The 14,516-nt window shown below is 41.6% G+C and overlaps 1 protein-coding gene across 3 annotated transcripts in view; it reads right to left on the bottom strand.

The window, feature by feature from the left end:
• The window catches only part of SLC39A9 (solute carrier family 39 member 9), a 58,857-nt gene extending 44,456 nt beyond the window's left edge, over nt 1-14,401 (bottom strand). For 2 of the 3 annotated variants that reach the window (XM_021099402.1, XM_021099403.1), the window contains exon 1: nt 13,578-14,398. Coding sequence is in view for 1 of the 3 variants with exons in the window: in XM_001926183.6 (XP_001926218.3) it covers nt 13,578-13,673 (96 nt within the window). In the remaining 2 variants the exon portion in view is untranslated. Of the gene's footprint in view, nt 1-13,577 lie in introns of all 3 variants that reach the window. The other variant, XM_001926183.6, reaches the window with a different exon arrangement.

Here is a 14,516-nt window from a genome sequence, read left to right as displayed (position 1 = left end):
AATCCCTGGCTCAGGAAAAGCTTTAAAATCTCTGATCTACAACAGTATAAGAATGAGATCTACATTATAATACCGTTAAAAAAAAGAAAAAAAGAATTTGAGAAATTAAAGAGATCAAGGTGAATGAGTGAATCGTATATTTTTGTCATATTTCCTCCAAGGAAAGGCAGTATGAGCTAAAATTACTATTGTGTTTCCAGTGTATTTTAAAATTAAAGCACATTATTTACTAAATGAAGTTAAACCTTCACTGAATACTATGTTTATTCCTAGAACTCCTTACCCCAAAATTTTAAGTTCCGTGAAGGCAGAGACTTTTGTTTCTAATTTACTGCTAAATCCTCAGTTTACACAACAGTATCTGACAAATAACAGACTCTCCCTAAATATTTTACTAAAAGAATGAATTAAATGCCCAGCATCATGCAAGGCACATGGTACCTGCCGCTCTACTGGCTCTTTATATCAACAAATACATGAATGCATTAGAACCTCTTTAGAATACCTGTGCTGGGAAAATGGCCTAACATATTTCTCGTAAGTATACCCATATCAAGAATTTTCTATGGTTACTTGATTCAGAATTTATGCTTTGGCTCAAGAGGTACTGAAGTACACATGTTAAGCCATAATAGGATTCCATCACAGTACATGTGAGGCAATGCTATCATTTGTCCTATTAATGCAAATACCTTAAATGACATCTGTTTTTTTCCAAGGAGCTTAAAACCATGTTTCAATCTTCAACAGTTCTTCATCTTTCTTTCTTTCTTTTTTTTTTAAGGACAAAAAAATTTCTAAATAAAATGAGGAAAGCACACGCATTTCTCTTTACAAAGATATGCGGACAGGCCCGGGGTCTATAATCACAACAGCATGTTTGAAAGACAAGAAGAAACAAATGCCTCCTAACCAAGTAAGTATTTTTCAAGCTGATCTTCAACACTGTTTCAGCTGTTTCAATCTTCAGCAAAGCAATATAAAAATTATTTAAGTCTACATAACCTTTATCAGCTTGATAAACATCTACTAACTTTCTCTTGGCAACCTAATTATAGAGGCAACAATTTTTTTTTTTTTTTCCTATTTTTAGGGCCGCACCTGTGGCATATGGAGGTTCCCAGGCTAGGGGCCTAATCGGAGCTGTAGCTCCGGCCTACGTCAGAGCCACACAATGTCAGAGACACAGCAACGCAGGATCTGAACCACATCTGCAACCTACACCACGGCTCATGGCAATACAGGATCCTTAACCCACTGAACGAAGCCAGGGATCAAACCCACAACCTCATGGTTCCTAGTCGGATTCGTTTCCGCTGAGCCACGACAGAAACTCCTAAATGGTTTTTCTTTACTTGCTCATAGAAACAGTCAATACAGTGTTTGGTTCAACTAAATGCATGCTAGTAATTTTTAAAGTTTTTAATACTGAAGATTGTTTATTTCAATCCCCCTGTACCATGCTCATTTCAGTACTAAAACATCAACTACAGTTTCCTAAAATATGAAAAATGCATCTCTTGTTATAAGACTGATCCCTTCAAGGCTCTAGGCACTGAAGAGATGAAATCTCATAGGGCACAAAGGAACTCTTATTGAGGCAACCAAGGCTTTTCCCATATTCTCACAAATAAACCTGCTTCACGAAAATACTTCCAATTGTCAATTTAACTATTACATTATCTACAGTTAAGTGTCAGTTATAGGTATTAAAGAAAATTCAAGGAGTTCCCATTGTGGCTCAGTGGTTAACGAACCCAACTAGCATTCATGAGGATGCGGGTTTGATCCCTGGCCTCGCTCAGTGGGTTAAAGATCTGGCGTTGCCGTGACTGTGGTGTAGACTGCAGATGTGGCTCGGATCCCGCGTTGCTGTGGCTCTGGTGCAGGCTAGTGACTACAGCTCTGATTCAACTCCTAGCCTGGGAACCTCCATATGCCACCAGTGTGGCCCTAAAAGAAAAAAAAGAAAAGAAAACTCAAATATGAACTTGATTCTTCCAAGTCCTCACAACTGAGACAAGATGCCAAAAAGCTCCCTGCCTCTAAGCAGCAGCTCTGTGATATGGAGCAAGGTCAATAACCTGCTCTGTAAGATGGGGCTACTACTACTACTACCAATGTCATGTAGGAGGATGATGTTGCACACTTAACTGACAGAGTAACTGCTATTATTACTTTTGTTTAGCATCATCAGTAGCATGCAGTAAATGCTTCTAAGCCTCTCTTCTACAAGAATAACAAGAATAACAAAACAAAATCCAGATATGTGTACAGAAGTTCAAGTGAACAAAGCTATCATAGTTGCATTATATCAGTGGCTATAGGCTTCCTCTTTCCTATTTAACATAGAGACAATAGCAAGCAATACTTTATTAATACCCACTTCCTCCAATCTTGGAAGATAAGATTAATCTGCTTTTCTTTTCGTGTAAGAGTCCTTTCTAAACATCAAAGGAAATCCCATAAGATGTTCAGTGTGCCTACAAAACCAAAAACAGGCACAAACCCACTGATGCAAGGGAAAATGCTGGCAACAAACACTATATTATTAATACCTAAGAAGTTTGACTGAACTGAGAAAATTAAAATAAACTACAATTTTCTCTATCAAATTAGCAAAGTTTTAAAAATTAAAAATGATAGTACTCAATGTTTGTGAGAATATGGCACCATTTGCATTTGTTGGGGAAAATGCATCTTAAAAAACTGGTAACATAAAGTGAGAACTTCCTTGAGGGTATTTATGCCTTTTTTTTTTTTTTTTTTTTTTTTTTTTTTTTTGTCTTTTTGCTATTTCTTTGGGCCGCTCCCGCGGCATATGGAGATTCCCAGGCTAGGGGTCGAATCGGAGCTGTAGCTACTGGCCTACACCAGAGCCACAGCAACTCGGGATCCGAGCCGATTCTGCAACCTACACCAGCTCACGGCAATGCCAGTCGTTAACCCACTGAGCAAGGGCAGGGACCGAACCCGCAACCTCATGGTTCCTAGTCGGATTCACTAACCACTGCGCCACGACGGGAACTCCATTTATGGCTTTTAATCCTGTCATTCTACCGGTCACAGCAGTAGACACAAAAATATTCAACACTATTATGGCAAAAACTTGAAAACAAATTAAATGCGTAGTACTAATTTCTGTATTTAAAATAACTGAGTATAACAAAGACATTTAAAAATACCCAAAACATATTTTTAATAACAAAGGAAAATGCTTATGCTTTATACTATCAGGTAATAGAAGGCAGAATATAAATTTTTTTTTCGTCTTTTTGCCTTTTTAGGGCTGTATCCGCAGCATGTGGAGATTCCCAGGCTAGGGGTCAAATTGGAGTTACAGCTGCCGGCCTACACCACAGCCACAAAGGATCCGAGTTGAGTCTGAAACCTACACCACAGCTCATGGCAACCTCAGATCCTTAAACCACTGAATGAGGCCAGGGATTAAAACCGAAACCCCATGATTCCTAGTTGGATTCGTTTCTGCTTCACCACGACAAGAAATCCTGGGCAGGCTTTTAAAAAGTTTTTTGTGTTCATTTAATTAGAGGCTATATAAATCATAGCTTTGAACTTAGTAAGCTTTGAGGTTCAGTTTCCTCATCTATAAACAGGACACAAATTACTGTTAAAATCAACACAGAACTTGACACGTGAGTTGATGCTGCAGCTCTTCATACTATTATTACACTGTGGTGGGATTAGAGAGCACAATGCCATTAATGTGCACACAGAAATGTTTTCCCCTTTACAATGTGGTTCTAAACAATGGCACTTTGAGGTTTTGTAGTAATCTGAAATGTTTTTCAGTCTCCCTCTAGTTTTTTTGTTTTTTTTTTTTGTATTTTTGCCTTTCCTAGGGCCGCTTCACATGGCATATGGAGGTTCCCAGGCTAGGGGTCTAATCAGAGATGTAGCTGCTGGCTCACGCCACAGCAATGCGGGATCTGAGCTGCGTCTGCAACCTACACCACAGCTCATGGCAACGCCGGATCCTTAACCCACTGAGCAAGGCCAGGGATGGAACCTGCAACCTCATGGTGCCTAGTCAGAGTCATTAACCACTGCACCATGACGGGAACTCCTATCTACCTCTAGTTATGCTACCTTATTTTCTCTACTTGCTGCCTACCCTTCTTGTTTGCTCTTTCTAGTTTACATAGAGCTTAGAAATCAGTCTGGCCCAAAGGTTCGTTACTGGCAGCTCATAAATACAGGGTTTTTGACCCACACAGCGATGTAATAATATTTGAATTCATAACCAAGGTATAAAATTTAGAAGATTCACTTAAAATCCAGATTTCTGGAGTTCCGGTTTCCGGGAACCATGCTGGGAGCGCAGAGGTTCGCATGCTGCCGATGGCCTAGGAGGAGCCCTGAATGAGGGAACAACAAAGCAAAGTAACTAAAATTCTGGCATTTTGGTGAGAGAACAAAAAAGAGAAGCCCCAGAGAACAAAAGAATACTAGGGAAATTGTGGAGAAGGCAGAACTCTGGAAACTGACTCCGTAAAGTTTGTATGAACTCCTGGGATCACCCTCAAGATGAGCATGTGTGGACTTAATAGTGTATACTAAAGACGGGCGAACTGAATTAAAGAATAAACCACCAGAGGGGGGATTAGGATGGCGGAGTAGAAGGACTGGAGCTCAACTGCTGTCCTAAAAACAGCAAAATTTACAACCAAATACTGAGCAATCTTCAACCCTATGGACCGGAAACTTTCAAAAGGATATCCCACTCCAGAAGACAAAGAGGAGGCCACATCAAGAGGCAGGAGGGGCGATTTCCCGATATGAGCAACCCCATACCTCCCGGGTGGGAAGCCCCACAGACTGGAAAGTAACTGCTTCACAAAGACCCACCTACAGGAGTGAGAGTTCTGAGCCCCACATCAAACCCCCATGCGCGGGGCTCTGGCGATGGGAGAAAGAGCCCCCGGAGCATCTGGCATTGAAGACCAGTGGGGCTTGTGCGCAAGAGCTCCACAGGGACTGGGGAAACGGAGGCCCCATTCTTAAAAGGCGCACACAGACTTTCACGTGCACTGGGTCCCAGGGCAAAGCAAAGTCCATAGGAATCTGGGTCAGACCTGACTGCAGTTCTTGGAGGACCTCCTGGGAAAGCAGGGGTGAATGTGGCTTGTTGTGAGGGAAGGACATTGGAAGCAAAGCTCTTGGAAATAATTCATCAGCATGCCTTTCTCTGGAGGTGGCCATTTTGGGAAAATCTGGCCCCACTCATCAGAGCTGAGAAGCCCCAGGCCAAACAATAATCCAGGTGGGATCACAGCCCCGCCCATCAGTAAATAGGCTGCCTGCCTAAAGACCCCCCAGGCACACAGCCATCTCTATCTCTAATCTCATCCAGAGACAAAGCCCCACCCACCAGAGGGATAGGAATCAGCTCCACCTACCAGTGGGCCGGCACCAGTCCCTCCCATCAGGAAGCCTACAGCAAGCCCCTGTACCAACTTCAGCCACAAGGAGGCATACGCCAGAAGTAAGAGAGACTACAACTCTATTACCTGTAAAAAGGTCACCACACCAAAACCTATAAAAATGAAAAGACAGAGGGAGTTCCTATCGTGGCGCAGTGGTTAACAAATCCGACCAGGAACCATGAGGTTGCGGGTTCAATCCCTGCCCTTGCTCAGTGTGTTAAGGCCGGCAGCTACAGCTCCGATTAGACCCCTAGCCTGGGAACCTCCATATGCCACGGGAGCGGCCCCAGGAAAGGCAAAAAGAAAAAAGAAAAAGAAAAGACAGAGAACTATAACTCAGATAAAGGACAAAGAAAAAACCCCAGAAAACAGCTAAGTGATCAGGAGATTCTCAACCTCCAGGAAAAAGATTTTTTAGACTGTTGATGCTGAAGATGATACAAGACAATGGAAACAAACTGGAGGCAAAGGTGGATAATTTACAGGAAACACTGAGCAAAGAGATACAAGATATAGGAGTTCCCGTCATGGCACAGTGGTTAACGAATCTGACTGGGAACCATGAGGTTCCAGGTTCGATCCCTGGCCTTGCTCAGTGGGTTAAGGATACGGCATTGAGCTGTAGTGTGGGTCGCAGACGCTGCTTGGATCTGGTGTGGCTGTGGCTGTGTTGTAGGCCGGTGGCTACAGCTTCAATTAGACCCCTAGCCTGGGAACCAGCATTGAGCTGTAGTGTGGGTCGCAGACGCTGCTTGGATCTGGTGTGGCTGTGGCTGTGTTGTAGGCCGGTGGCTACAGCTTCAATTAGACCCCTAGCCTGGGAACCTCCATATGCCTTGGGAGCAGCCCTAGAAAAGGCAAAAAGACCAAAATAAATAAATAAATAAGTACATAAATAAATTCTTCAACTAGAGGAGAGGTTAAGACTGTCCCATATAGGAGCATTCTGAATCCATTTCAAGTCTTTTCTCAAATAAGATGATAATTCTTGAGTAGCACAATTTAGAACAGATTAAACTATCAAGATACCAAGTGTAAAATTAATCTTCAATAGTTCAAAATGGGAAATGCTTTAGATTCCATTTTGGCAGGTGTTATTTTAAAGGGCATTGAAGACACTTTCAGGCTTTCTTAAAGATTTCCGTTATTCAGAGATGGTGTACCTCTGCAGTTTCAATCCTGCTCTACTGAGTCAGCACAAGGCACGAGATGTACTGTAGAAGGTGTTAGTGATGTAGAAGATATTCCTAATTTGGGGAGCTAAAGATGCCAATTTAGATCCATGACACTTTCATTCCTTCTTCACAGTGTTCACTAGGAAAGGAATTACTCTCTAATGGTCAAGTGTTTTGGACTAATAATCAAGTTGACTGAGTTAAATCTCCCCTCTACCAGGGTCTGTGATGTCCCCAAGCCTTTTTATGCTCAGTTGTAAAGCAAAGTTTAATAGTATCTGTCTCATATTCTTGTCCTGAGGATTCAATAAGATAATGCACATCACTGCCTGTGCATTATTGAGCACACAGAAGGAGCTCAATAAGCATTAACTATTATTAATATTACTACGCAAATTAGCTTCAATGATATTTATCCATGTAATATCCTAGAGAAAAGAAACTTTTTCAGGAAAATAATATTCACTGTATCTATGGAGTTCCCGTCGTGGCACAGTGGTTAATGAATCCGACTAGGAACCATGAGGTTGCGGGTTCAGTCCCTGCCCTTGCTCAGTGGGTTAACAATCCAGCGTTGCCGTGAGCTGTGGTGTAGGTTGCAGACGCGGCTCGGATCCCGCGTTGCTGTGGCTCTGGTGTAGGCCGGTGGCTATAGCTCCGATTCAACCCCTAGCCTGGGAACCTCCATATGCCGTGGGAGTGGCCAAAGAAATAGCAAAAAGACAAAAAAAAAAAAAAAAATTCACTGTATCTAAATTTAATTTGATCAAAACTTAGTAAAGACGCATATAAGACAATAATATGAGGAAAGACAAAGTAAATGATTGCTTTCTAGATATGGATAAACTACAGAGAATACAAAGTTTAAAAGGTTAGAATTCAGAAATAAAATTCCAAACAAATGGTTATTCCAGACAATGTAAAAGTTCTTAAAAATACAACTTTGGGAGTTCCCGTCGTGGCGCAGTGGTTAACGAATCCGACTAGGAACCATGAGGTTGCGGGTTCGGTCCCTGCCCTTGCTCAGTGGGTTAACATGGTGTAGGTCGCAGACGCGGCTCGGATCCCGCATTGCTGTGGCTTTGGCGTAGGCCGGTGGCTACAGCTCCGATTCAACCCCTAGCCTGGGAACCTCCATATGCCGCGGGAGCGGCCCAAGAAATAGCAACAACAACAACAAAAGACAAAAATAAATAAATAAATAAATAAATACAACTTTGCCAAATCATTTTTTTTCTCTTTAGGGCAGCACCCACCCAGGCTATGGGTTGAATGGGAGCTACAGCTACCTACACCACAGGCCATGGCAACGCAGGATCCTCAACCCACTGAGCGAGGCCAGGGATCGAACCTGCAACCTCATGGTTCCTAGTCGGATTCGTTAAGCACTGCACCATGAAAGGAACTCCCTCCCAAGTCTATTTTAAAAAGAATCAACTGTTGGAGAAAAAAACATGCTGAACAAATTTGTTCTTTAGATACAAACCTTTGATTTAGTGGTAACTCGAAGTCCCAAAGATATTTATTATGAATGAATCAGTTATTATCCTTATACACAAAACAAAATCTAAAGTTAAAACACAGGAAAAACAAAACAAAACTTAAAATGAGAAAACCTATTATGAAGAAGTAAAAGTTAAATACTAAGAAAAATACTCCAAGGCAGGGAGACCACAGGAAGAGCCCTGGCCTTTCCAAATGAAACATTCATGGCAAACAGGAATGCCAATCCACAAACAAGACCTTTCAGATTCCAAACAAACTGCTGAGAAGTTTCTGAACTGGGGTGGGGAAGGGAGGAGTTTATTCATTATTAGAAGTCTGTTCCCCAAAAAGGGGGTGGGGGGGTGTTAAAAATTATAATGTAGAACAAAGTTATAAGAATAAAAATCTTAAAAAAGTTTTCATAATCAGTACTGAGAATCAGCATCAGTGTTTTTAAAAGTTCTTATTATGTTCTAAATACAGAGTTAGGCCTGTGCTTATGTTATTTCATTACGTCCTCATAACAGTCCCCATGGGGGGGGCATTTTACAGAAGAAGGGACTTGGATGTTAAATAGCTTGCTCAAGTAGTGACACTAATTCTGAACTTCACTACCTGTCTCGACAGTTCCTTTTGAAATTCATGTTAATTATCTTAAATTCTTTATTGAAGTGACACTAGCACTACCATCATCTGCATATCCATGGATCTCTACTGTTTAACACGTGAAAAATGTGGCATTATAGTCCAAACGGCTCTGCAACAAGAAAAGTACAAAATGAGAGAAAACCTTCAAAACTTTTTAGAGCAATGTGATTTTTACAATTATAGGAGTTAACTATATGACTGTTAAATCAGTAATACTGCATTTGGGCTCATATTTTGTATTTTTTTCCCCACTACATCTTCTTCACATTTCATTTTCACAAATACATTGGTCTGCAATGGAATGGAAATTACACAAAAACAAAAACTAGTCATGTACCACAGAGTTTGAGGAGGGCCGCCCATAGAGTTCCAGTGCAAACACTGCCTGCTCTGTTACCAGCTCGGTGACAGAGACCTGTTCAGATAAATCACAATCCTCAGATGGTCAATCTTAAAATCCCACTATGGCCATCATCTATAACTGAACTTCATCGACCAGAGCACTTGATAAGCTGGGTTTATAGTAAGTAATGTTAGGTCATAGGCTTTCAACCTACTTATATAGCATTTTCATTTAGAGTCAAAGGAAAGTGCTCATTAACAACTGAATCTTAAAAACATAAGGTAGCACTAAACTAGTGTGTCCGACTCCTTTACCAGACAGATTCTCATTTCTGTAAAGCAGGTTTTGGTTGCCTTCACAAAGGTAGTTCTTCTCCTTCCCATCTGCTGAAGAAAAAAGCATCTTGAATAAGTTACTTATAAAGACATCTGAGAATCAGAGATTTTGTTTCTTGAATAAAGGTACGTACAGTCATAAAGGCATAAAGGTAAGATCACGGAAGCATAAAGGTACAGTCACCAGGTTCAAAGTCCAAAAAGAAATTACAAAAGCATCAAGAAAGTTGGTTTGGAGCATATTGGAGAAAGTGACATAGAAATAAATAATGTCACACAAACTTCTTAATGGTCAGATATAGCAAGTAGACACCACTACTATAGCAATTTCAGACTATTTGATTTTAACTCATTTCTGAACACTAATCCTGCCATTACCAATGGCATTATTGATCTTTTATTCCTGCTTTGAGCAATTCTGAAGGAAAAAATATTAAATGACAAAGCCGTAGACAGATTAATAACATGAATAAAAAGCATATATTTTCATATAAATAAAACTGTAAAATAAATTAGGTTTATTGTCCTTTTTTTTTTTTTTTTTTTGGTCTTTTTGCCATTTCTAGGGCCATTCCCGAGGCATATGGAGGTTCCCTGGCTAGGGGTCTAATCAGAGCTATAGCCGCCGGCCTACACCAGGGCCACAGCAACGCGGGATCCAAGCTGAGCCTTTGACCTACACCACAGCTCACGGCAACACCAGATCCTTAACCCACTGAGCAAGGGCAGGGATCAAACCCGCAACCTCATGTTCTTAATCAGATTCGTTAACAGCTGAGCCACGACAGGAACTCCTATTGTCCCTTTTATTTATAATAACACTAGATCAAAATGAAGCTAGATTTTCCTAAAAAAGAAAAGATACTTAGGTAATGCAGAAGTTTGGGTAGCTATTTTTTAAGAGTAGAAACTGCTTCCTAGTCTCCATGAATGAAGTTTATTTTTTTATAAACTTATCTCACTAGTTTCGTGATACATTGATCTCTAATAATAGTATAGTTTATCTAGGAAAAATGCTAATTCTCAAGAGAGAAAAATCACCAGTTGAATTCCAAAACATCTTTGACCAAGTTATATATTTCATTTTTATCCTAATAGCCCAAAACACTTTGTTCCTGCTATAATAATGAAGAGATATTAGGAATACTGCCTTATAGTACTGGAAGACCCACATCTGGAAAAAGCCTACTTGCTGTTAATTTAAAAAGCCACAAATGACATATATGAATACTCTTTATTAATGGCCTGGTTAATTACACTACTCATGTACATATTTCCTTCAGTGAGAACAGACAACATCTGCATACTGAAAAAAACCACTCAAGACTGAGATATTACTGAAATTGGAAAAGGTCCAAGCATTTTCTAGAAATAAAGTTTCACTGGTTCTTTTTTGAATTAATTGTAATTCTTGATAAATGTTAACTCGGTAGCTTTTTTTTGTTTTGTTTTGTTTTTTGCTTTTTAGAGCCACACTCGTGGCACATGGAGGTTCCCAAGCTAGGGGTCAAATCGGAGCTACAGCTGCCGGCCTATACCACAGCCACAGCAACATCAGATCCAAGCCATGTCTTTGACCTACACCATGGCTCACGGAAACGTTGGATCTTTAACCCCCTAATCGAGGCCACGGATCAAACCCGAAACTTCATGGTTACTAGTCGGATTCATTTCCACTGTGCCACAATGGAACTCCTTAACTTGGTAATTTTTAAAATATACAAACCAACTTAAATTTCACAAATGTCAGCCCTAATAATGTCAACCCAATTCTAATGTAGTTTATGTCAGAGGAGAGATAGCGGGTTAATAAAGTACTGGGCAGACAGGCAGCCCAAACGGGTGAAGTAGGCATCACAGCCAAGAAGGGCCATGAAACTCCACAGCTACCCAGCTCTAGCCAACAGCTGCCTTGAGGAAACACAGACAAAAAGATGTAACAATAATAAAATTTGGGAGTTCCCGTCGTGGCGCAGTGGTTAACGAATTCGACTAGGAACCATGAGGTTGCGGGTTCGGTCCCTGCCCTTGCTCAGTGGGTTAACGCGGTGTAGGTCGCAGACGCGGCTCGGATCCCGCATTGCTGTGGCTCTGGCGTAGGCCGGTGGCTACAGCTCCGATTAGACCCCTAGCCTGGGAACTTCCATATGCCGCGGGAGCGGCCCAAGAAATAGCAACAACAACAACAACAAGAAGACAAAAAGACAAAAAAAAAAAAATAATAATAATAATAAAATTTAACACTCTGCTAATCTAACAAATAAAGTTGACAGGCAGATTTCCTGTTGTGGCGTAACAGATACGAATCCGACTGGTAAACCATGAGGTTGCGGGTTTGATCCCTGGCCTCATTCAGTGGGTTAAGGATCAGGCATTGCCGTGAGCTGTGGTGTAAGTCGAAGATGTGGCTTGGATCCTGTGTTGCTGTGGCTGTGGCGCAGGCTGGCAGCTGTAGCTACGACTAGACCCCTAGCCTGGGAACCTCCATATGCCGCAAATGCAGCTGTAAAAAAAGCCAAAAAGAAAAAAAAAAGAAAGAAAGAATGTCTGCAGGCTAGATTTTGTACATGGGCTACCAGTTTACTACCTTTGCCACAATGGACAGTGGCTAAGAATTGCTCTGAGTCAGTTAAACCTAAATCAAAAAAACAGCTCTGATTCTAACACATTTCATGAACTTGTCCAAGTGACATAATCCAAGTCTCAGTCTCCTCATCTGTACCTCGCTGGGTTTTGTTTTGTTTAATGTAATTAGGTAATGTATACACTCAAATTTTATCTCAATATTATCATTAGAGGTTAAGAGGAACAGATTAAAAAAAAGAAAAAAAGAAAGAAACGGAAAAGGAGCAGCAGCAATTGAGTCCCCCTTCCATGTGGCTGAGGGCTTTATTTCCAAGGTCATAATGCCTAGTCCCACTGCCTTTCTCACTCACAGGCTACTTTCTTGACCAATCTCTTTCTTCAGGTTTTTCAAGGCCACCTCACACCTCACCGCTACCTTTCCATTCTACTTCAGGCCATTCTCCACTCTCCTTTTCTTTTAAAGCATTTTCAGGCCTGGCAGTGAAGCCACTCCAAGCTATACCCAAGAAATCCTGAACGTAGTTGTTTTCCTCCCTCAAATCTCTGAGCACTGTGCATGCTGTGAACTTCCTATGACAACCTGAAGATCCTGATCTGCATTTTCATTGAACAACGTTTTCAACTATCCTTCTTCCTTTTTAATGGTTGTTCAAGTAATGACAAATAACCAAACAAGTTAAGCAAAATGTCAAACCATATCAACACAAAATTCATTTCTAAGCAAACAGATTTGAAAACAGCTTCAAATATCCATTCCAATGTCTCCTTCTGAAAAGGAAATGTGAATTAAGAACAATCTAATTTTGGAGTTCTGTCGTGGCGCAGTGGTTAACGAATCCGACTGGGAACCATGAGGTTGCGGGTTCGATCTCTGGCCTTGCTCAGTGGGTTAAGGATCCGGCATTGCCATGAGCTGTGGTGTAGACTGCAGAAGCGGCTTGGATCCCGCGTTGCCGTGGCTCTGGCGTAGGCCGGTGGCTATAGCTCTGATTCAACCCCTAGCCTGGGAACCTCCGTATGCCGTGGGAGCAGCCCAAGAAAAGGCAAAAAAAAAAAAAAAAGAGAGACAAAAAAAACCAACCAATCTAATTCAGTTTGGTTTCTTACTTCATTCTAATTACAGCTGTCCAAAAGAAAAAAACCCTTTCCCCAAAAAAGTATGCTTAATATTCTCACAGAGAGAAGTTAATATTGATTTCAACTCACATGGACAAATAAAGTTCTTCATTTATAGCAAGCTGGAATCTTGATTCTTTGGAACTTCTGAGTATCAAAAGAATGCTATGGTGCCTCTCTCCCAGAAAATGCACAGAGCCTCAAATTTTTGTATTCAATTTCAGGGCGTTCAGAGTATTCCAGGATCTTCAGTGGATCCACCCACCTCTGGTTAAAGAACACTAGTGCTGAATGTGAGGTTGTTATTAAATATCACGCATCTTTGGAGAGATATATAAAACCTTCAGCTCTAATATCAACAGGGGAAGCAGCTTCCCTTTACAACTATGACTACTTCCTAGCAGCCATGCTGACAGCTGACAGAAAATTGAGAATTTCTTACCTCTGAGAAATTAACAGCCAAAGGAATGATTCCAGCCACGTAACATCCCACCAACATAGCCAGAGACAGCAGACTAATAGAGATGAAATCATCCATTCTGCCCTCCTTTATTCACTCACCACCACCAGAGTACAAATTTTCGGTGGTCTCAAAGGGTACTTAGGTTCTTAAACGCGTGTGGTTGTTTCAGCAGAACAAGTAGACTTCCCAGTTCTTTTGTCCTCCCCACCAGCAGATATGTTCACGAGGCACTGTTCTCTTGAAGGTACCTGGAAACACTCCCTTTTTGTTGATACTAGCACCAGAGAGAACTTTGAGCAATCTTAGGTCGCAGCCCCTAAGTTTTCAGATATCAGTCACTGGATTCTCGTGGGTTAACAGATGAGAAAAGTCCAGGGGGAAAATATGCGAATGAGCGAGTTATTCAATCATTGTTATAAGGGTAGCATAACAGGCCTACTTCCTCCACAACGTTCCGGGCGGCAGCAACAAAAGGAAAAATCCAAGCGAAGATGTTTGTTCTCCGGGCGCCCCTATCTCCCTGGAGCAGCCCCGCCGGTGATTCCTCCAGGTCTGGGACCAGCCCACCAATCCCAGCAAACTCCTCTCCGAGTCTAGGATGAGGAAAGGAGTCCTGCAGGTCTCTAACGATTGGTCGTAGGGGCTCAGCAGGGAAGCTGATACAAAGCTGTCTCTGCCCTATACCCAGTGCTACCCATGTTACTCCACTCTGCTGGGCCTTGACCCGGAGCCACCAGTACTACAGCTGCCATGGCCGCCAAGTGGCATCTCTTCTTTACATCCACTTCCGGATTGCCTTACTGCCCCCTCCTTTAGAAGGGTACTTCCGGGTTGCAACCGACCTATGCCCCGGGATTCTTATATTGCCGCCATTTTTGAGTAGGGCCATTGAAAAAATGACTTGTGTAACTGTTTAAA

The sequence above is a fragment of the Sus scrofa genome, chromosome 7, assembly GCF_000003025.6.
Source record: "Sus scrofa isolate TJ Tabasco breed Duroc chromosome 7, Sscrofa11.1, whole genome shotgun sequence".
Taxonomy (NCBI): Eukaryota; Metazoa; Chordata; class Mammalia; order Artiodactyla; family Suidae; genus Sus; species Sus scrofa.
The sequence above is the reverse complement of the archived record's forward strand: the minus strand, read 5'-3'. Positions and strand labels throughout refer to the sequence as shown.